Source organism: Fundulus heteroclitus, chromosome 14 (assembly GCF_011125445.2).
Source record: "Fundulus heteroclitus isolate FHET01 chromosome 14, MU-UCD_Fhet_4.1, whole genome shotgun sequence".
In the NCBI taxonomy this organism is placed as follows: Eukaryota; Metazoa; Chordata; class Actinopteri; order Cyprinodontiformes; family Fundulidae; genus Fundulus; species Fundulus heteroclitus.
Genome location: NC_046374.1, coordinates 24,291,082 through 24,313,920, shown reverse-complemented (window position 1 = coordinate 24,313,920; position 22,839 = coordinate 24,291,082). Strand labels below are relative to the sequence as shown.

The 22,839-nt window shown below is 39.9% G+C and overlaps 1 protein-coding gene and 1 long non-coding RNA gene across 3 annotated transcripts; both read left to right on the top strand.

The window, feature by feature from the left end:
• Positions 1-936: 936 nt before the first annotated feature.
• Positions 937-3,224, top strand: LOC118556525. Its single transcript, XR_004932551.1, has 3 exons — positions 937-1,045; positions 1,126-1,158; positions 1,244-3,224. It is a non-coding gene; the product is annotated as an uncharacterized LOC118556525 (long non-coding RNA).
• Positions 3,225-9,587: 6,363 nt separating this feature from the next.
• On the top strand, positions 9,588-18,377 carry brms1 (BRMS1 transcriptional repressor and anoikis regulator). Of its 2 annotated transcripts, none has more exons than XM_012876790.3 (10): positions 9,588-9,722; positions 10,920-11,151; positions 11,235-11,325; positions 12,229-12,356; positions 13,424-13,503; positions 14,548-14,644; positions 15,903-15,992; positions 16,087-16,151; positions 17,974-18,013; positions 18,102-18,377. In XM_012876790.3, the coding sequence occupies exons 2-10, from the start codon at positions 10,926-10,928 to the stop codon at positions 18,107-18,109; spliced, it is 825 nt and encodes a 274-aa protein (XP_012732244.2). In that variant the 5' UTR covers positions 9,588-9,722; positions 10,920-10,925; the 3' UTR covers positions 18,110-18,377. The 2 variants fall into 2 exon arrangements, with proteins under 2 accessions (XP_012732244.2, XP_021179393.2); XM_021323718.2 differs by lacking the exon at positions 9,588-9,722 and adding an exon at positions 10,124-10,264.
• The last annotated feature ends 4,462 nt before the right edge of the window (positions 18,378-22,839 follow it).

Here is a 22,839-nt window from a genome sequence, read left to right as displayed (position 1 = left end):
TGAGAACAAGTCTTTTTAAATTGTGATCAGTGAATTTCTCCTGTACAGATATTTATAGTTAATGTTTCTGTGTTTTTTTTTTATTCTGTAAACAAAGATTAGAAAAAGATCTGTTGAAGCGACACTTGGTAGCAAAACTGATTTAAAACAAAACCACCTTTAAATTGCCTAAATGCAGATTATATGGTTTAATAAAAGGCACTAAACTGTCTTTCAATGTGTATTCTTGTGTTAAAACAACACATGTTGGTTTTTGCGTCGCTGACATGGACCCGATTAATAAATACCTCTCTATAATTCATCTGTTGTTCCGATGCTCTGAAAAGAGCCTTATAACATTGCTTCTAGTACATATCTATATATATCTATATCTATATATCTACATAGTCAGATTCATGTGTTGTGTTCATTATGTTGTTGGTGCTGATGCTGTGCAGGTTTTTCTATTAATATTGTCAATTAATAGCAACCATGTAAAATTATGCCAAGACATAACTTAGCTCCATATTTTCCCAGGCTTACCTTTAATGTTTTGCACGTTTTAGGCGTGTTTATGCTTCCCTAAGGGGCGGTTGGACAAAGAGAGTAAAAAGTCTTATCCTACTTTTGAGCAAAAATGTCCATATTTTTTTAATGTATTGTTTTAGGTGCTGATATTTGTTTGAATACTCCTTCTTTTGAAAGCCTGGTACAGTCATCCTCTGTCTGCATGGGAAACATACACAAGCACTAATAATATTGTATCTATGCTGGTGGTTTTTCCATCTTTTAAACATTCAGAAAACTGGCCACATGGAGATCTCTTTGTGTCCTCTTTCTTTTTTTCTCCTCCAGTGGGCAATGGATGCTCGCTGCCCTCTAGTGTTTAGAAGTAGACATCAATCAGCAGTAGCATGAGATATAAGAGTTTAAGCAAGCGTTCGTTGCTCATTGCTGTCGCCGTTTCTTTCTCTCGCTGTAGGAGGAGGCCATCCCAGAGCTGGAGATCGATGTGGATGAACTGCTGGACATGCCCAGTGACGTTGAGCGAGCAGCCAGAGTCAAGGTGAGGAAAACGTGCATTTAAACACGTAGGGGAAAGAGAAAACCGGCGCTCCATTCATGTCATGTTTCACTGTGTTACAGGACTTGCTGGTTGACTGTTTTAAACCCACTGAGGTAAAGTAATTTGATTTTTTTTTTTCCCTCCGTGTACTTTTTAAAGGTACACATCTTGAGTCCTGTCCTTCTTGTCTCCCTGTAGGACTTCGTCTCAGAGCTGCTTGACAAGATCAGAGGAATGCAGAAGCTCTCTACGCCTCAGAAGAAATAATGGCATCCCTCCTTTTTCCCCCACATGTTCCCGTCCTCTCCGACCCTCACGTCTTGACTTCCTTCCACGCCCAACGTTTATCTTTTAATGTCTTCTGCTTCCATAGAAGGTCATTAAATGCATCGTTTCTGCTTAGAATTTGACCACCTGACTTCACCCCCGGCTGTCTTGGTCACTTTTCTTCATATTTTTTTTTTTTTTGGGTGTACTTTGGACCACTCGAACTTCTTTCATCCGTGGAAATAAATAATCTGCAAGCCAACTTGTCTGTCGTAATCCAGGCACTCTCCTTCCCTATTGTTTCGCCTCCTGCCGTTATTGGCTCTCTCCTTGCTAATCTCTCTCCTCTTCCTCCCACTTTCCCATCTGCCTGAGGAGGAACAGAGTCCCATAATTACTGTAAAAGCGGGGTGGGCTTGGAGTGGGAAGGAGAACACGTAAAATACCAGCCAACCGCCACAAGAAATGGAGTCAAAACCGAGGATGAAGAAGGATCCACCAGCGTGAATATGTGAATATTTTAACTTGTTTTTAGTTGTCCCAGACACCATTCAGAGATTTGTTTCCCATTACCGGTTCTGTTTGAGGGCATGGAGATCATCACTTTACTTTAACTTTTTATAGTAATCTTTTTAGGGAAATTCTGCCGCCTAAACACTGGCATTAGTGCAATGCTGCATTAAGACATTTTCAGAGTCTCTTAAAGGGCATATACCATCATTTTTGCAACTTCTCCTGTGTTCAGGATCATAGCTCACGATAATTACAATTATTTCAAGTCTAAAATTGAGAATTATGTATTTAAAAAATCAAATGGAAAGCAGCCGGAAGTGGCTGAAGAGTGATGGGGTTACTTCTGGACCGCTAAACTTGGTTATAAGACAATAACACAATGAATATCAAGGATAAGATCAGTGATGCCAAAGTCTAAAGGCTCAAATTTGGGTTCAAAAAGGGAGAATTTATATGGATGTTTTTTCACTGAGAGGGATGAAATCAAGAGAAATGGCTGTAGCTTGGAAATCTAACAAACCAGCAAACTAGTGGGATTTAAAAACTCTATCAGGAAGTCTTCCTGCAATTCACCCCAGTGGAGAATGGCAGCATGGGAGCAAAACTGTAACTCAAAACTTTTAACATTAAGGCAGGTTAAAGGTGCAGGTTACTGCAGACTAAAAAGTAAAAGTAATGCATTTTCCTACCCGATCCACATTATGCTTACAAACAAACGTCACCTGGGTCTGCCTGTTGACTCCCTGCTTGAGCCATTCTTCTTAGCCGTGGCATGAACTGTCATGTTCCTTTAGTTTTCGGTTGTTGTTTTGTCCGCTTTAATCCAAATTCCAGTTATTTGTTTTAAGCCTAGGACAAAAAATGTGAAAATCTCTCCTTCTTACCTGTGTTTGCAGGTAAGGAGCTAAAATGCTCACTGTGTCCTTTTTCTGTGTCGTCCATACATTGGACACATATTTCTTAAAAGGGTGCTTATTGTTAAGAAAAGTACCATGAGAGATTTCCAGACGCTACGGCATCCTCCATATATGGCAGTGCCTTCCTGTTTTAGTAGGTGTGACTCAATAAGGGTTGTTTTGTGTTCAGAGAAGCACATTTCAGAATTTGTTATCCACTTTGAAAATTAGTGGAAAGACTGAGATTGCGTTTGTATGCGTCATACGCTCGGGACGTCTAGGCTTTCTGGGTCGGAAATATGATGATATATGCCCTTTTTTTAAATAAAAACCTGCATTGTGTCATTTTTGGTGGAAGAAAATCTGAAGCTCTGACCACGAAGCGTCACTAAAATCTGACCTTAGTCCAGCGAAGAGGAAACTTTGATGCCTGAAAATAACGGTTGAACCTTTTAGGAAGTTTTTAGACCGTCAAATAAACGTTTGTTTGGTTTGAAGCTAAAGCAGAAGTGGATTTTTTTTTTTTTTTTTTTTTTTTTTTTAATTAGGCTGAATGTGAACTTTTCCTCAGTCTAGCCTGCACATACACATATATGTCTGTGTTGTTGTTAGTGTATGTTGCTACCTAATGTACAGCAACATCTGTCATAGTATGGAGTGTTTTTTGGGCCTGTATATTCTGCTGTTATGTAGGACAGATTTTCCTGAGGAGTTTTGTTTTTGTATAGGACTGGTTCCTGTTCTTATTTCTTGTCATACACACACACTGATAGTCATAAAGGGGAACCCTGTAAAAAGCTGCCTTTTTAAAGTCACCCCACCCCCAACCTGGCATCCCTTTCCTCTCATTTGCTGCACATTTTCTCTGAACAGAGCGCTCACTTCTCCAGGCTCCCTCCTCAGCCCGTCACGCCAGTAGACTCAACCAATGAGAAGCCCAGAAACCGGAGGGAGCGCTTGTATTTCATTTGTTTGAATCCGTTTAGCTCATTCTTCTCCTCACGCCGCACACCTGCCCCTGTGGCTGGTGTCGGCTTTATCTCCAGGCGCGGAGACAGAACCGACATACGTCCACAGCTGCAGGTGCGTGTCATCCACCTCCAAATTGCACCTGCCAGTCATCTCGAAGGATAAGCCATCTGTTTCTGATCAGATCAGAGGCCGACACCCGTCGGCCCACAGCAGCAGTAACATTTGTTGCGACCCGTCTGCACCTGCTGTTTCAGACCTTTTACCGTCTGCCTTTTTCTCAACTATTATCAAACTGCTGCTCTCTCATTTCACTCCTTCTTCCATTACATCCCCCCCTCCCTCTCCCTTAGTCCATTTTCCGTTTATATAAAAAAAAAACAGATGTTGCCTTAGGTATAATTTATGTTACACAAACCAAAAAAAAAAAAGGAAAAACAGGAGTACTTCAGTTTTTTTTGTTACTAAGCAGATCTACACTGCCTTCCTGCAGCGTTAGTACTCCTTGAAATGTTTCACATTTTATCACTTTATGCCTGCAAACTGTATTGTATTCGGATTTTATTGACCAGATCAGCACAAAGTATTGATTAGTTATGAACTGTAGGGAAATAGGGATTTTCCAGTGTATTTTTATTTATTTTTTTTGGAATAAAACGCGTAAAGTAGAGCTACTTTCTACTGCATTTACAGTCTTTTGTGGTATATCTCTACCAGCTTCGCACATGTGGAGAAAGATGTTTTTGCCAGTTGTTTACAAATTAGCACAAAGTCGCTCAGATTGGATGCAGCGTCTGTGAATCAGTATTCAAGCCCTCTCAGCTTGCCCAAAGCATGATGCTGTCACCACCGTGTTTCCCTGTAGAGTTCAGGCGGGTGTGTAGGGCTGGTTTTCTGCCGCTCACAGCATTTTGCACGTCATCCAAAAAAAAAAGTTCAGTTGGATTGAACGGAGCTGTTCAAAGCGTGGGATTTTATTTGTGAACGAACACCTTATTATTCAATACTTTGTGTTGGTCTGTCACATGAATTCCTAATACATCACGTGGCAGTTTGTGGTTGTGACATGAATAAATGTGAAGTTATGTGCGAGTGAATACTTTTTGCAAGACGCTCTGCTTTACGTGGAGAATCTCGGATCCTCTCTCGCTCCTTGTTTTGAACTGTTTTTTCTCTTTTTTCTTATTAGAAGTGCGTGTTTAATACTTAGTTCTTTATAAAGCGGTTCTGTTTAGGTAAAACAATGTTATTCACACCGACCCGCGTACGACTGGTCAGTTTTTATCGTGATCATCACACCTCTTGATGCCAAGCCTTGGAATAACACTTAGTTGAACAGAAGAAGAAAAAAAATCCATTCAGATGCGTTTTGTTTTTCTGGTGCGATTGCTTTTGCCTTTTATCTGTGGCGTTCCCAGACTGAGCTCTCTGCGGCTTTGTTCATTGGTCAGATAGTTTTAGGCAACTTCAATCAGTAGCTCAATTTGAGTGGATTTTTTTTTGTTTGTTTTAAATTCAGGTTTTGGATTATATATAAATATATATCTTCTTAGACTGTTATTGAAAAGTCTTTTTTTTTACTGTTTGGAAAAATTACAATAAAAAAAGTAAAAAAAAAGGTGTATACTGATTATCATTGAGGCTAAATACAAGCGCTAATCCATACAGAATGGAGTAATGGTGGTGGTGTTTTTTTTTTCTTTGTTTTTTTTTTTACAATGATTAGACAAATGTAGCAATATCAACAACAGGTTTTGTTTTTGCTCGGTTTTGTTACACTTTTATGCAACTTTAATAAAAACATTTGAAATTGATTTTTTTCCCTTGTCTTAATTCAATTCCTTACAGCATCGTTCGTTACAAGAGTGATTTATTAAATTAACTGTTGAATTTAAAGTGCTGTGAACAGGATTTCCTTTGTATTTGGCTTTTTTTCCCCACTTACACGTCTAGAATCATCAAGGAAATTTCATTTTTAGGCGAATAATTCACAGCACAGGGGGGGTGGTGACCTAGTGGTTAGAGCAGTGCACTTGCAGAAATTATTTCTAGGGGAAAGAAGCGATCTGATCCCTTTGTGAAAAGGTTATTATCTGGCCTTGTTATAAATGAAATGTGTTTCACGAGCCACGCCCAGACCTGATTAAGGTCACAAAGACATTTTTAAGACTTCTACACTCCACAGAACCACAGTGAGAGCTGTTGGCTACAGACGGAGAGTGGCCGGCCCAAAAACACCAAGACAACTCAACCAAGAACTTAAAAAAGATCCTGAAACAAATGTCTAAAACACTGCAGGTGGTTAGCTCAGAGTTCATGATTGAACAACAAGGAACCAGGCTGAATTAAAGTGGTATCTGTGGGAGAGTTTTATAACATGAAGGTCCAAAAGCACTTCTCAGTTTTGAAGATCCCCAAGAAAAATATTCAGACATCTTATTACATCTTGGATAAAACTCACAGCATTTCAGAAATAGAATATATAGAAAAGAAACGTGGTTGTGGTAGCAATGTGATGGTCTGGGCCTCGTTTCCTACTTCCAGGAAGTGATGGAACCATGAATTACTTCCATCTCTGAATGGCCAGAACAAAAACAAAATGAAAGTCTTGGGGGTGTTCACACCTAATTCCCACTGAGATATTGTGTTCTAGCTTTAAAGCGGCTCTTCATTCTTTGAAACCCCACACTTTGGCTGAATTAAAAGAGTAGACTGATGTTCTTACACCGTAATCTAAACAACGAACTGCCATCACAAACACCTAATAGAGAAGAGTAGCCTTCAAGAGTGGAACAGCCTTGGAAGCTGTTTTTGTTTGATTTTTTAGGTTGTATTTTATCCTCAATAAAAAAAAAAATATTCTGAATTCTACATTTTGCATTTACTCCAGGTTTACTGTCTAACATTACAATTTGTTTGATCTGAAATATTGTGAAAGAAAAACCAAGAAATGTTTCATAGCAAACAACGTGTCTTAGTGACAGGCAAAGAAAGGTAGCAGCTGTCTTTCAACCAGCTGAGCGGCAGTGAGCAGCAACAGGTGGCTCAGGGACAGCTATGCCTCGCATAGACTCCAGTGTCTCAATAAAAGGACTTTAAGCTGCAGGAACGGTTTGATGTAACATTTGTCGCAAGGATATAACAAACCTTTGACTTCAATAATGTGTTCTACATCTTCTTCATTCTTTTTGCTGTCAAAAAGTTCTGAGTCTGCTGATCTCGCCTCTTACTAAACGTACTTTGGTGCCACCTTGTGGTTAAACATAGTTTTGTAACAACGTTATCTATGCTGAGTGGGTACTGCAGTTGGGTAAAGGAGAAATACGTTATGTTTGCATTCAAGGCTCATTTTAGATACCTTGAAACCTAAATGTACTTTTTTTAACAGGTTCTAGAGAAATAAAACACATTTTTAACAGGTACTTAGTTTGGGCCTTACCTTTAACGAAATTTATAATTTAAAAATGCGTATTTCCTTGTAGGTCTGCTATATGGTTTCAGCTATAGATTTACATTTAGACAAACTGCAAACACAAACATCTGTGTATTTTGAAGTGACGTTTCATGTGTTTATAAATGTGAAGTGGAAAGAGATGTCTTCAAATTTTTTTTTTTTACAATTAAAAATCAGAAAAGTCTGTCCATCACTATTCAGCCTTTTTGAGTCAATACCCTTTTTTTTTTGCTGAATTACAAACTAAAAGGTTTTAGTGGACCCGTCTTTGCACATCTAGAGCCTGAAATGTTTGCCAATACTTTGCAAAAGAGCTCTCATACAGATGGGAGGAAGCATCTTTGAATACTTTTCCGGTCTTGCCACAGATTCTAAATTGGATCCAGGTCTGGACTTTGACTAGGCCATTCTAACACACGAACATCTTAAATTTTTGATCTTTTCCACGGTACGTTTACTACCCTCGTCCTGCTGGAAGCTGACCCTCCTCCTCAGTCTTGAATCTTTTGTGTCCTCCTCCAGGATCTCCTTGTACCAGGGGTCACAATCATGCCGCCTGCGGGCACAAGGTTCACTGCTGCACCTTATACTGTAATTTAATTTTACTGCAATTTACAAGCTGTATGCAACGAAATTTCGTTCTGTGCGCACTCTGTGCATACAAAATGACAAATAAAGTTGTCTAAGTCTAAGTCTAAGTCTAGTACCCCGCCTCTTGCCCATTGACAACTGGAGATAGACACCAGCACCCCTCGCGACCCCAATAGGGATAGGCGTGTTAGATAATGGATGGATGGATATTACGTACTATACGCCCAAGACATTTACACAACATTTAATACATATTTCACAATTTAATGCCATTGATCACCAAAATAATAATAATTATTAATAATAAAATGTCGCTACTCCAAATAGATCTATATCAAAGAATAAGCTAACAAGAACCCTACAACAGTATCTCCGTAATTAAATTAACATTAACTAGTAGTAGCTCTTTCGTTTCAAAAAGGTTAGGGACCCCTGCCCTCCAATTATCACAACCCATCTTCCAGTCAACTCCCTGCTGAAGAAAGGCGTCCCCACCACATGACACCTTTACCACCATGTTTGACAGTGAGCAGACCCGGCGGCATGGGCGGGCATTGGGGGGCCGTGCCCGCCCTGTGAGCCAGCTGTGCCCGCCCTGGACTGGAAGCTGTCTTTTGTTTTTATATATATACCTCGGAGTGGCCATCGTTCTATTAGTACTATCTTTGATGTGTCAATCATACAATTTAACCAATCAAATCAACGACTGAAGGCAACATGCTAGCCAATCACAGATGGAGTGGGGCGGGACACTGAGTTATAGCCTTCAGTCGCCGACGCGGTGTTCGAAGAACACCGCGTCGGAAAAAAACTGCATACGGCCTCCGAACAAAATATGCAATCAGACAACCACATAACACACACAATCTCTTTAACAATCGATATATCAACCGAAAAAAAATTATTTATAAATAGCTTCCCAACATGAGTTGTAAATCTACCTTAATATAAACTTAATTTCTCTCAGTATAGGTCAATTAAACATATCTCTTACATGCAGTCATGAAATATTTTTAAGTTGATAAGTAGAACTCAACCCCTCCTTGGCGTTTACACTGACCAAACACTTGATTACCCATTATTCTTTTCTTGTTTTATCATAACAATCAATATTATTCATTATAACTACTATTCAATGATGATGTCAGATCAACAGATTCGACTTATTTAAAAAAATAAATTGACCAGTATGAGTTGTAGGAGATGGCATTTTATTAAAATCTTTTGGTTTCCTGTCCGAAGTTGACAACTATTTTGATATATTTTGTTAGTAATTCTTTCTAAAAGCCCAACAAATGTTGTGAAAAGCTTCCCAATTTTTTTACAACCTGCCCATTAACTATTTTTGTTCCAGCTAATTGGAACAAAAATTAGGCTTTTGTGTTCAAATGCCTAATTGGTGTGAAGCCTGCCTAATTTGACAAAACTGACTACACTATTGCTATATATATATATATATATATATATATATATATATATATATATATATATATATATATATATATATATATATATATATAAGTAATAAATAAGTAATAAAAAACTTTTAAAAGTGTGCCCCCCTAAAAAAATGGAATGCCCCCCCTGATTTGTTTCTGCAGCCGGGTCTGCAGTGAGGATGGTGTGTTCAGGGTGCAGAGTTAGTTTTCTGTTTTCAGTTGTTTTTTTTTTTTTACACTAAAACTCTGTGAAACTGTACTTATATGAATTTTTTTGAACTAATATTGATATTGGCGATCACCAGATGCGATTGGCTTGCGAGCACTATTTTTAATTTTTGATTGGATGACAGCATTGCGGGATGGGCTCTCCCATTGGCCACGCTCACCGGAGACCTCGACGCTGATTGGCCGAGTTGACGGGGCTCGCTGAGTTCGGCAAAGTGTCGAAGAGAAGCGGAGCCAGACGAAGAGGAAGTACTTTTCACAATGGAAATAAACAAGTGAAGCGAACTTCAAACTTTCTGCGTCTCAGCGACTTTGACAAGGTGAGCGTGGGCTGTTTTCCCCATTTTGCCCTCAGATGCAGCGGGCGGCGATTTAATCTCAAACAGCATCGGCTGCCTGCTGCACACACGGAGAGGGGACGGTGTTTAATCCCGAGGCATCTCTAAAAAGAGATGCCCCGGTGTGTCTCTGCGCGGTTTAACGGCGCACACCGCCTGGCACCAAACCCCCGTAAATGCTTGTATTAAACACCAGCGGGGAAACATGTGTGCGACGTGCCGTGTTTCCCTCGCTGTGTGTGTGTGAGTGTGTCGTTTCAGCGTTAGCTAGTGTTGCACTTGACTCCACCGGCCGTTTACCGCTGCTTTTTGAAAGACAACGAGGAAATAGTTTCCACGTCCCCCCGCCGTGGCTTATTGGTAAAATGTACATCCACCACAACTCGAACCGAGCTAAACGCAACTCTTTATTCGGCTCTAGGTGTTGTCGCTCTCTGTCGTTTTCTCGTTTTCTTTTTCACTCAATGACATCACGGAAGCTGCCGACGGTCAAGCTAGCTGGCTTCCAAGGATGCGGACTTCCGGTTGGTAACCAAAGTAAAACGCTCTTGGCAACGGCTACCCACGTTTTGGAGGAAATTTAGGACAGTTATTTATACATTATTGTGTCGTCATAGAGTTTGAAGTGGATGCTAAAAAGTTTTTTTCTTATTTTGGAAATTCTGGAATAAGTTTTAAATAAGATTTTGAAAATATAATATTAACTTCCGGATAAAGGCAGCGTTGTAGCAAACTTCACACTGACGTTAAAAACAGTAAGGTGCCTCAGTATTCATTCCCAGTTCTTATATATATATATATATGAATGAGAGAGAGAGAGAGAGAGAGAGAGAGAGAGCTATATACTCTCTCTCTCTCTCTCTCTCTCTATATATATATATATATATATATATATATATATATATATATATATATATATATATATATATATATATATATATATATATATATATATATTAGTCTATAGTCCACCTTTGGACTTCCATACGCTGCAGTCCAAGTTGACTCCTAACCAGTATCTCAGGGACAACCAGGGAGAAAAGATAAATGAAAATAAAAGTTTTTTTCTAGCGTAAATATTAGGCCTAAGCCTCTCCACTATTTGCTGATTTATTTGCCCGTACGATTATCCTCATCTCCCCAGAAATTCAAATATTCAGCTTTACCTTCTGCTTCCAGCCCATCATGCCTGCCCAGCCCGCTGATAGGGAGCCGGAGGAGGAGATGGAGGCAGACGGAGAGTCGCAGCTCCCCGAAGCCAACGGAGAGGTGGAGGAACCAAAGGACGACGAGAGAACGGGGGGCGGGGGAGGAGAGGAGACGATGGAGGAGAGCCTGGAGGAGAGGGACAGTGACATGGAGGAGAGTGAGGAGGTAGAGGAAGAAGAGGAGGAGGAAGAGGAGAGTTCAGGTAGGCAACCCTGGGGTCAAAGTGTTGGTGTGAAACCTTCGAGAGAGCTGAAATGTGTCCTGTGTCATGTGTCCCTTTTGAAGAGATGGACGATGAGGACTGCGAACGGAGAAGAGGGGAGTGTCTAGACGAGATGATGGATCTGGAGAAACAATTTCAGGAGCTCAAAGAGAAGTAATTTGAACAAGCTCGTTGCGTTCGACGTGTCCGAGCCGCACGCCTCTGCTCGCTAGGTGACGTGTGGGTGGCCCGCCGAGGTCAGGAAAAGTCTTATCGGTGCATCTCCTAATTTGGAGGCTTCATGGCTTAATTGTAAAGCTCTAAACACATGCACTGCAAAAACGGAGCTGAAAATAAGTAAAATGTTCTTGACATTTGTGTATTTGTCCTTGATTTGAGCAGGTAAATAAGATGATCTGCCAATGGAATGAGTATTTCCACCCCTAAAATAAGATAATTAGATATACAGCACTTGAAATAAGATGGTAGAGATGAGTCGTTCCTTACATCAAGGACAAATATGCTCGTTTCAAGAAAAAAAATTACTTGTTTTTAGTTCCCTTTTTGCAGTGTAGGACGTCCTAAACATCAAAATCTGCTCAACTCGTCCCACACTGCAAAAAGGGAACTAAAAGTAAGTCAAATTTACTTGAAATTGGTGTATTTGTCCTTGATTTGAGGAGGTAAATAAGATTAACTGCCAATGGAATAAGATGTTTTCACTTGAAATAAGAACAATTCATCTCCATCATATTATTTCAAGTGCAGTATATCTAATTATCTTATTTTATGGATCAAAATACTCATTCCATTGGCAGATGATCTTATTTACCTGCTCAAATCAAGTACAAATGCATTTATTTCAAGAAAATTGTACTTACTATTAGATCCGTTTTTGCAGTGCAGTGTCACGTTCCGCTGCGATCCAGACATGATCCACTTTCAGTTTTCGGCCAGATGTCCTGGTGCTTCTCAGAGTTCATGATGCCACACACTTTAACCTTTCCAAGAGAAAGACAGGCCCACAGCATCACGCAATGAGCAGAGGAGGCTGATTTCATCGTCGTGTGCCCGCAGGTTGTTTCGGGAGCGGCTGAACCAGGTAAAGGTGAAGCTGGACGAGGTGCTGACGGGCAAGGCAGGAGAATACAGAGAGCCGCTGGCTGCGCTGCAGAACAGCATGCAGATACGAACACAAGTGGCCGGTAGGAAAGAAAAATAAAGCCCTCCTCCCTTTTTGTTTTGCTATTTGTATTAAAGGTGCAGTCATCAACAGGATCAATTACCGTGTTTTTCGGACTATAACTCACACTTTTGTCATAGTTTATCCAAGCCTGTGACTTATAGTCAGGTGCGACTTAAATGGTAAATCATACTGATCAACATGAACCAATTAGTAAAAACAGTACCGTCTATAACCACTAGAGGGCGCTCTAGGCTCCCGTACCACTTAAAAAAATATTGAAACGCTAAGTTATAGACAACAAAGAACATGTTTGTATGTTTCGCTGTTTCAGTCTGCAGTCACGCAGCGAAGCGTTGCATGGTGCAGCTCGTAGAAATTGTTACTGCGCTGTCCGTGAAGCTAACAACAGCTAGCGCTAGCTTACAGCTCTGTGGTCCGGGCGGTTTCCATCTTCTCTGATCCACGTGAGCTTTATGTTGCTCTGAAACATCCGTGTTGTACTGTTAGCTTAGCGCGTAGCACCGTTACGCTCACGGTCTAATTTCAGCGTAATTTTAACAACTTTACTCTGACGAGAACTTTCAAGGTTGGAGTTGGTGGCTTGTTGTGCTAATTTACATCAGTCATCCTCCCAGGTATGTTTCATATTATTCAGCCGGTCGTGGATGCAGCTGTGTGATTGAATTAGTTGCCTTACCAGATTAAATGTCGGTTTTTAGCCTTGGATTGTGTGAAAAATGTCTAAATAAATGCAATGTTTTTTTTTCTTCTTTATGACGCATTTTTTGACTGATGCGGCTTATATTCCCGAGCGATTTATAGTCCGAAAAATACGGTAGTCGATGTTTTCAGCTTTGATTTTTCTAGATAAATTGCATTTGATCAAATCCAGACAGTCTTTTCTGACTTCTCACACGCACCTAGTCCTTAGCAGGGCTTGTTTATGTGGAGAGGCAGAAAACACCCAATTTAAAACGTGGAATTTAAAACAAACCAAGGTCCAGCCAGGGTTTAGCACTCGCCCTGGCTGCATGGGAGCGACGGCTCCGTCTCTTGACGCGTCTGCCTCTGGCTCTCTCTCTGCAGGAGTGTACCGGGACCTGTGTCTGCAGGTGATCAAACACAAGCACGAGTGTGAACTTCAAGGGGCGAGGCAACACCTGGAGGTGATCCACTCTCGCGTCACGCATCACATCCAGCACGCACTGGCTTAACTCTAAGAGCTGCAGATGTTTTTAGGAACCTGTTGGTCCTTTTAAATGTCTTCCTAATACAACCTATAAATGCAATGCCAATGCATGTACGTTTAATCTCTTTATAGCTCTTATTTCTATATTTATAGTTGTTGTAACTTTATTTTAGATTCTAGCATTTATTTTTGTTTGCAATATTTGCCCAATTTGTTTAATAATTGTCTACTTTAAAAAAATCCTCCTAGATGTGCACAATGACCTCATGCCTGTACTGACAGTGAAAGCTACGCCTCTTTTTTTTGTCGTCAGAACAACCGAAATATCCCAAGAAATCTCCTATTTATGTATCAGAAAGAGTTTCTAGAACATTTTTCAGAATAAACGGGTAGAATTAAGGTATTTAGTTTTAATTTCTCACCATTTTAAATCTGAAAAGGCCCCCTTTTTAATCTGACACCCCTTCATAAAACCCAGTGCTACCTTTCAAAGTCCAGCTGTGTATGATTTAACTCCAGCTTAAATGCAGAGGTTCTGGTAAAGGCCTCAGAGGTTTTTTTAGTGAACATCAGAGAGCAAACGGCGTCATGAAGTCCCAGGAATATAGCAGACATGTCAGGAAGGGGCTCTTATGAACTGAAAAGGTTAGTCAAAGAGCCTCATTAACTCTGGAGGAGCTGCTCAGATCCATAACTCATGTGGTAAACTCTGCTGACGGGGAGCAGGGGAGTCAAACTCTTCTATATTAGGCCACTTTGGCACCATGAAGTCATGAAAAGGGCCGGTTGCACCTGTATATTATTATACTTATAGATTATACTTTTGATTTCATAGTTTCATTCCAGTTTACATAAAAATGTAACATAAAATTAGCCCCCTTAGGTCCATCTGAGCGGGGTGGTGTAGTTGGTTCGCTCCGTCTGAGCGGTCTCTGTGTGGACGCTGACCAGGTGGACCATAAAGACAGCAGCGTCCCTGAGAGACGGACTGGTCTGAAGGTTTATGGTCTGTGTGCCGCAGAGCGAGCGCTCCTTGCTGTTTGATGCCATGAAGGCAGAGCTACTGGAGAAGATCCGCAGACTAGAGGAGGACAGGCAGAACATAGACCTCACCTCAGGTAAGATGTTACTATTAGAAACAAGAACCTTTTTAGAGACGTTAGTATGTATTTTAGTCATTATGTATTTTAGTTATATTATTTAGTTAGTATGTATTTTAGTTATTTAGTTATGTATTTTAGTCATTATGTATTTTGTTATTACATTAGTTATTTAGTTAGTATGTATTTTAGTTATTATGTATTTTAGTCATTATGTATTTTAGTTATTATATTAGTTATTTAGTTAGTATGTATTTTGATTATTTAGTTATTATGTATTTTTGTTATTATTTTAGTTATTACATATTTTACAGGTGTGGAAAAGAAATGAGAAGTTGGGAAGGATATTTCCAAACTTGTGTCCTTCCTTTCTCCTTGCCTCGTTTCCTTTCCTTTGTCCATCCTCTCTTTCCTCTTTGTGTCCTTTTTTCCTTGCTCCCTGCCTCATGTTCTTCCTTCCTTCCTTCCTTAGTTCCTTCCTTCCTTCCTTCCTTGTGTCCTTATCCGTTTTGCCTGTTCTTGCTTCCTTCCATTTTACTATGTCCATCCTTTATTCCTTCCTTATGTCCTTTCTTATTTTCTTTTATTTGCCCTTGTTTAATTTCCTGTGTCCTTCTCTTGTTCTTTGTATTCTTCCTTATTCTTTCTTTCCCTCCTTGGTGTCCTTCATTCTTTCCTTCTTTGTATCCTTCCTTCTTTCCTTCACTGTGTTCTTCCCTGTCTTTCTTTCCTCCTTTCATTCCTTGTGTTCTTCCTTTGTTCTTTGTATCCTTCCTTAGTCTTTCTTTCCCTCCTTCTTTCTGTCCTTCCTTCTTTCCTTCATTGAGTCCTTCTTTCTTCCCTCTTTCTTTCCTCATTTCATTCCTTGTTTCTTGCCTTATTGAATTTCTTGTGTCCTTCCTTTGTTTCTTTGCATCCTTCCTTAATGCATCTCTGTGTCCTTCCTGCTTTTATTTCCTTTTTTTGGTTTCCTACCTTTTACCTAATCCTTCCTTATGTTCTCCTTTCTTCCATTCCTTGTGTCCTTACTTCCTTCCTTTCTTACCTTGAGGCATTCCTCCTTTGTTCCTTGATTCCTTCTTTTTATTTTTGGCTGGTTCTCTATTTAAAGTCTGGAAAATGTTTCTTTGAAAGACGAAATGAGCAGGAACCCTGCTTCTAACTTTGGTGGCTCTTTCCAGTCCAGTTTGAAGTCTGTTCCCTCCCTAACCCTGCTTTCAATGCTTTCGGTGCTTTAGAAAAGGTTTTCTTACTCTGCAGCTTCTCTTTGTTGCAGAGTGGAGTGATGAGCTGATAGGCAAAAAGTGTAAAAAGAAGAATCTGCTCGGTCGCTCAGAGAGAAAGAAGAAAGTTGCTCTAGTTTCAGGTGAGAAAAGCAAACGTAACCAGCATCCCGCCAACAGGCGAGCGATAAACTAATGTGTCACGGGGAGTTAAAAAGCGCTTTGTTCTTGTTGCAGGGCCGTTTATCGTCTACATGTTGAGAGACATCGACATCCTGGAAGACTGGACTGCCATCAAGAAGGTTAGAAATCTACTTTCTCAGCTGATGAGCTATAAAGTTTTCTATCGTGTCTTTATGATTTACTCCTTTGGGCTTTTTTGGTCGCTCAAAATCCCAAAAAGAACTACAATTAAATTTTATTTATATAGCGCCAATTCATGAAACATGTCATCTCAAGGCACTTTACAAAGTCAAAATTCAATCAGATTATAGAGGTTGGGTCAAAAAGTTTCGTATGTAAGGGAACCCAGCAGATTGCATTGAGTCTTAACAAGCAGCATTCACTCCTGAAAGAGCGTAGAGCTACAGGGAGAGTCGTCTGCATTGTTGATGGCTTTGCAGCAATCCCTCATACTGAGCAAGCATGAAGTGACAGTGGAGAGAAACACTCCCCTTTAACAGGAAGGAAAAACCTCCAGCATAACCAGGCTCAGTGTGAACGGTCATCTGCCTCGACCGACTGGGGGTTAGAGAAGACAGAGCAGAGACACAGTTAGAGGCGATCTGAATCCTTCTGCTGGCCGTTGTAAATATAAACGGGGATTTTTATGCCGACACAATCAAACCCGAGTTCCAACCACGAAGCTGTCGACATCTTTTCGTGTTACTTTAGGGAGGAGCGGCATTAGAAAGTCTTGTGATGCCGCTAACTATGGGAAATAATCTGATGGTGATATCAGTAGCTGCGTTTCCATTGCAAATGTGCGCAAAACATTGTCGATATTCTGCTAATTTTGATAAAAACACATTTTCACAATTGCGATTAAAAAAGCAAATGCGATTAAAATCATACGTTGATACGTTTATTCACGCGAGCGTCTCGTCCATGAGGGAGAAGTATTTGAAACAAATTCTATCTTTTCCACCGACGTCACTTTTGCCGAGCTCTCTCTTCTCTGCCAGGTATTTCTGTCTGAGTTTTACATTTTTTCAACGTAAGGCTTGCCACGGATTGTGTAACCCGGCTTCCTTCATGGCCGCTTCAGATCTTGGTAAATGTTCGCATTTCTTTGTTGTTCTGGATCTAGTAAGTTTTCAACACCCTTGTCACGAACTAAATGTAAAAAACGTGCGGTCGTGAATCCAAACATGCCGCGTCATCATCCTGCTAAGACTTCCTGTTGTCTTCTTCGTCTATTTCACCAGTAGTAATGTGCGGTTGTTGGTCACGTGACGCGTGTGATGCAAAAAAAAATATTTCTAATGCAGTTTTGCGAAATATACCAATTTTGATATGGCTAAAAAAATCCCCTCAGCCTGGTGCAAAAACCTTTTATCGAAAAATAGGAATGTTTTTCTAAATTGCCGCGTTTCCATTAAACAAATTTATTTCCGTAATTACAATTTGCACAATCTGTTGGTCAATGGAAACGCGACTAATGTGCCTTTTTTTTTTTCTGCTTTCCTCTTTTTCACATCTGGGCCTCCATCACTCTGGCACCTTTAGCATCTTGATCAATGTAATTTCTACCCAGTGTGAGCATCTGCAGCAGTGAAAGTAGTTGGCTAAACACAAGCACCTAAAATGCAAGTTGGTAACACTTGGAATATATCGGAATATACCAAACCCAACGATTATTGTACTCCAAACAGTCATTTTCAACAATATTGCGATGCTGATATGTTCAAGATATATTGTGCATCCCTACGTTAGGCCATGAATTATTGAACATTGACGACATCCAAAAGCTGTTTTATGAAGAAGATTTAGACCTTATTGCTTTTTAAACAAATACCTACTACCTACTAAGTATTTATTAATGGTTTGGGTATTTGCCCGCTCATCTGCTCTGCACATGTGGAGACAGAGGAGAATTATAAAAACTGTTCCTTTGTCTTGCAGGCAAAAGCAGCGCTCTCCCCACTAAAAAAGAAAGTTGAGAGTAAGTTTACTTCAGCTGCATGAAAACAGTCCACAGCCGTCCCTCTGCCAGCGTTTTCCTTCTGACTCTTGTCCGCGATGTCTTCCAGAGCGGTGATGACATGAGGACGCGAGCTGCAGAGACACCAAACCTAACCGAGGCGCTCGCCTTCCCAGTTTCCTCCTCCGCCACACTGGACTGAAACACAGCAGCTCCCACCGCTCCGCTGTTAAGGCCTTTGACCCGCACCTGCTGCAACCCCCCCCCCCCCACGACTGCTTGTTTGTTATGTTGCTATTTAAAATACCTTCTTAATGAAAAGACAACCATGTATTTATAGAATGATTTATAATGCTGATTAAAAGTTTAATCTTTCGTGAAACGGGCCTTTTGCTGTTTTTTTTTGTGAGAAGAAAACAAACTCATCACTAAAAGAAAAGAAAAGAGAAAGACAATGTGGGAAAGCTAAAGCGTGACAGTAATGGCACACGACATTTAAGAGTCTGCCTGGCATTTTAATGCCACAGGACGATACGCTTCCTGAGGCACACTACGCTCCTTTTTTTCCTCACATCTGATTATGCAGCATTAGGCATTTTGATCTCCATCTAAGCTAGTCTTCCCTAGATTTCCACTGCATGAACAACTCTGAGACTCCACAAAATAAAGTTTGTAAAACTGCAATCTTCTCTAAATCATAAAACTACCACTTTTAAAGTGTAATTGTTTGAGGTTGAACTGTCTAATTGAATTCAATATCACCATTAATACATATATTTTTAAATAACCTCTCAAAATTGGTATTTTTTTCCAGTCTATTTCTACCATGCCCCCCTGCAATTACACCAAGTCCCACTAGGGGGTGGGACCCCCCACTTTGGGAACCACTGCACTACACTAAGCAGACTCTCTGTCTACATGGAGGAAGATTCACTCACCTGCACATGCTGGGTGCTTGAACTGTCTCCACTTAATGCCAGTGCAACCTATGTTCTAATTATTTCACATAATCATTGTTTGACCACTTTTATAGATGATTTAACTTTCTATGCAAGATGATCAGGAGATCATTTACTGTGGAAATAAAATAAATTACATGTGTGTAACTTACTATGTTCTATTGCTCTACAACTGAATTCCACACAATTCGTCCTAATATACATGGACTATTCCTTACAAAATTGGGTTTGTATCGTGAGCAACAAAACTTCATAGAAGTGACAGTTTGGCATTTACAGCAATGTAAAATGTTTTTGTTTTTTTAGATACGTTGCTTAGATTGAAGTTGTAGAAAAACTAAAAATCATTCTCAGTCACTGAGATGTCTCGTACTCTGCCGGTCTTTCGTTGCTGTATCTTAATGTGTTCACATATTAATGCGTTTAATACCAGAGCATAGAGTTTTCCCTACATCTTAATAAGAGGAAAACTTTCTTCTTTAAAACAATGGAGTCTCTCCTACTAGCGTGGTGCTGGCCAGCGTTTAGGGTTGTGTCAGGATGTCCTCAAACACCCAATGGCCACAGCATTAAGCCACCATGACCTCTGTAGCAACAGCCTGGCCTTATTTAAAACTAAAATTAGGTTCAGGTAATGTTGTCTAACGGACCTACACAGCATCCTTGTCTAGTCTGGAGAATCTGTATCATTTATAATGTTTTCCTGTTACACATATTTATGTATTTTAGCGAAGCGGGGTAAATCTTACATTATGTTAATTTATTCAAATCTCTTTTACTACATGTAATGATTATCTGATCGTCGGGCTGAACATTTTAAGCTCTAAAAGTGAAGTTACAAAGCCATTGCTATGTATTTATTTATTATTTTGCCTAAAGTTGAACAGCAGCTTGACTTTTCTGGATAAATCATTATGAGTCAGAAATAAAGTCTGGCAATGCTGCTGTTTTCTGACCCCTTGAGGCAAAATTACTGGTCATAAAAACATGATTAAATATTGCATACATTTTTTTTTTTTTACCATCAATTCATTACATCAAACCAAATCAGACAAAACATATACATTAAATCTTTTATTGTTATATATCTTTTACACCTTTTAACAGGAGAACCCCGATTGTTTTGATAGGAAAAGCTAAAAATACAGTATATTTCTGTGATTTAGATGCATTCTTAATTTTCAAGCAGTGAAACATTACCTAAAATACATTTTTCTAATGAAAACAGGAAAAAAAATGTATACATAATATTTTCTGCTACTTCAACAACAAAAACATCTGCAATATAGGTTATTTATTTACAGTTTTATGTGTTTATGCGCTATAAGTCCCGATTGTTCTTGTGGTGAAAACACAAAACATGCAATATCTCCCAAAAGTAAGTTAAAAATATAGATAACTAAGATAAATTTTAATACATTACTGTTTTTAGAGCAGAGAAAGTTTGTTTTCTCTTAGTTTGCAAACCACTAACTTCCATATTTTAATTATTTATTTTTATTTAGTAAAACACGTAAAACTTTACTCAAATAGTAAATCTTGGCCAAGTTTCATACAACCAGCCTATAAAATGACAAATATACTGGATTATGATTAAAAGAAGGTTTGTAAAATGCATAAAGCTTTTGGATAACAAGGAGCCTTGAGGGCAACAAAAAAGCAAAAACAAAATAAAAAAAGCTTTTTACAGCACCTTATTGGTCACCATTTTTAACCAAAATTGCTGAAATAAACACATTTTTGAATATTCAGATTATCTTGATAACTTTTAGAGACTATTAGAGGGAGTATATTCTGCTCTTATGGACGCTGATCTTCAGGTTATTTTTCAGATGCGACTTTTTCAGTTACAAATAAATGTTAAGAGGAAAAGAACCAGGAGTGCTTTTTCAGTCCAGACAGGAACAACAGGATTTAACTCGCTGCTCGGACTCGTAAAGATTAAATAAGTTGGGACACGATTGGGTTTGGATGAAGTTTGACACGCAGAAAGAGAAAGAAGAGATTTGTGAAGATAGTTTAGATCTCTGCACACCTTACAAAGCATCAATAGTTGGAAAAATAACCAGAAAACAGCGATAATAGAGATAAATATCTTAATTTAATGGTTAATCAAGCCTCTGCATGACAAGGAAGAGCAAATAGTTAATGGAGATGCGTGGATTGCTAAAAATAACGACCACCCTTTCAAAGGACCATTTAAACCATCAGACTGTCCCTCTTTAGACCTCCAGACATCAGCCCCCCCTTTAGACCTCCAGACATCAGCCCCCCCTCCCCTCTCCTCCTTGACCTCCTCACAGCTGCTTGCTGAGTTTACGCGCCTGCCTCTCCCTGGCCTCGAAGGCCGCCTTGGTGTCCAGGAGCTCCTCCAGCTGCCGGCGGATGCGGGCCATGTCCAGCTGGGTGGCCTCGCATTGCTCCCTCAGGGCGGCCGACTCCACCCTCAGCTGCGTGGCGGCCAATGAGAGCTGCTCGCCGCGCTCCCTGCACTGCTGCTGCATCCTCTTGGCGTCGCCCAGGAGGGACTCCACGCTCACCACCACCGAGTCGCACTGGCTGCCGGACACTTCCTGGAGAGAGGATAGAAAACCCAACATTTGATCTGTGGCGAGTGAAGTAGATTAGAGATTTATCCTGGCTTATCTCACTGCTCCATGTTTGCCTTCTTCTCTTGGTTCATCTGCCTGTATTTCCAACCGGCCTTTTATAGAATTAAACAGATGGCGTCTCACCATTTGTTCCAGGGTCAGGTTGATCTCCAGCCTTGTCTTCTTCTGAGACTCGACGTCTTGGTCCGTATCGCCGTCCTCCAGCGTCTGAGTCCCCAGGCCGTCCCTGCTTCACAGATTTACTACCTGCTCATGTAAAAAGAAAAAAAGAAAAAGTGCAGACACAGACTCCAGGAATTGTTTTTTTTTAAAGGTGAAAGCTGCTGCTGCAGGTCCTTCAGCGTCCGTCTCTGTCGTTTGTGGCTCTCCTGAGCGAGCGTCACCTTCCGCCTCGGGCTCAAAGTGAGGTCAGGTAATCCTCAGAGATAAGACCATTAGGGAAAGAGTGAAGGAGACACGTGTAAGCTCTCATCCTGGTCTATTTCCATCTGCTTGGTCACTATTCTGTAGTCCACTAATCAATCAATGCCTTAAAGGAAACATCTCAGCAGCTGCCTCAAACAAAATGTGAGGGTAATTTAATTAGGTGTGTTCACATAAAGCAAATATTTGTGCAAACCAACATTTACGCTTCAAAAAGTGGAATAAAAGTAAACGTTTTGTTCAAATAGGTGTGTTTGCCCTTGATTTGAACAAGTAAGGCAATTTGCTAATGCAACCCTCCCCCCATTTAAAATTAGAAAAAGCAACTCATCTTATTTCAAGTGCATAATATATCTTACTTTAGGGGCCAAAATACTAATTCTGATGACAGATAATCTCACTTACCTGCTCAAATTAAGGGCAAATTATTTCTAGCCATTTGCACTTATTTTTAGGTCACTTTTTGCTGTGTATATATACACTTTAGAAAAACTTTTCACAGAGGTGAAGCAGACTAAACATTCCTGTTTTATGTCAGTCAAGAAATGGTAGAGAATGTATATTTTTAATATGGGGCTTTTTATGATTTTCTCCTAAGATAAAATGTATTTTGCCCTTTAAATCATGAGTTGGGTCCACTCATCACACCATATTTTGCTGTAATTTAGGTCTATTGCTCCAAAGGGAAAGAAAGAGAAATAATTAAAGTCACTTTCTAACGAGTGGGATCATCACAAAGGTAAATATGGTAATACATTTAAATGCAGTGCAGCACGTATTTCTACCTGCGTGGAAAATTGGAGATGCATTTCAGGAAAACCAAAATATTTATATTAAAGAAACAAGAAACTGC

What these genes read in the sequence shown, in the direction of transcription:
- brms1 (XM_021323718.2), top strand. Translation starts at nt 10,205, where the DNA reads ATGACATCACGGAAGCTGCCGACGGTCAAGCTAGCTGGCTTCCAAGGA. An exon ending in GATACGAACACAAGTGGCCG is followed by an intron (nt 12,357 to 13,423) that starts GTAGGAAAGAAA and finishes CTCTCTCTGCAG; the next exon opens with GAGTGTACCGGGACCTGTGT. An exon ending in GAACATAGACCTCACCTCAG is followed by an intron (nt 14,645 to 15,902) that starts GTAAGATGTTAC and finishes TCTTTGTTGCAG; the next exon opens with AGTGGAGTGATGAGCTGATA.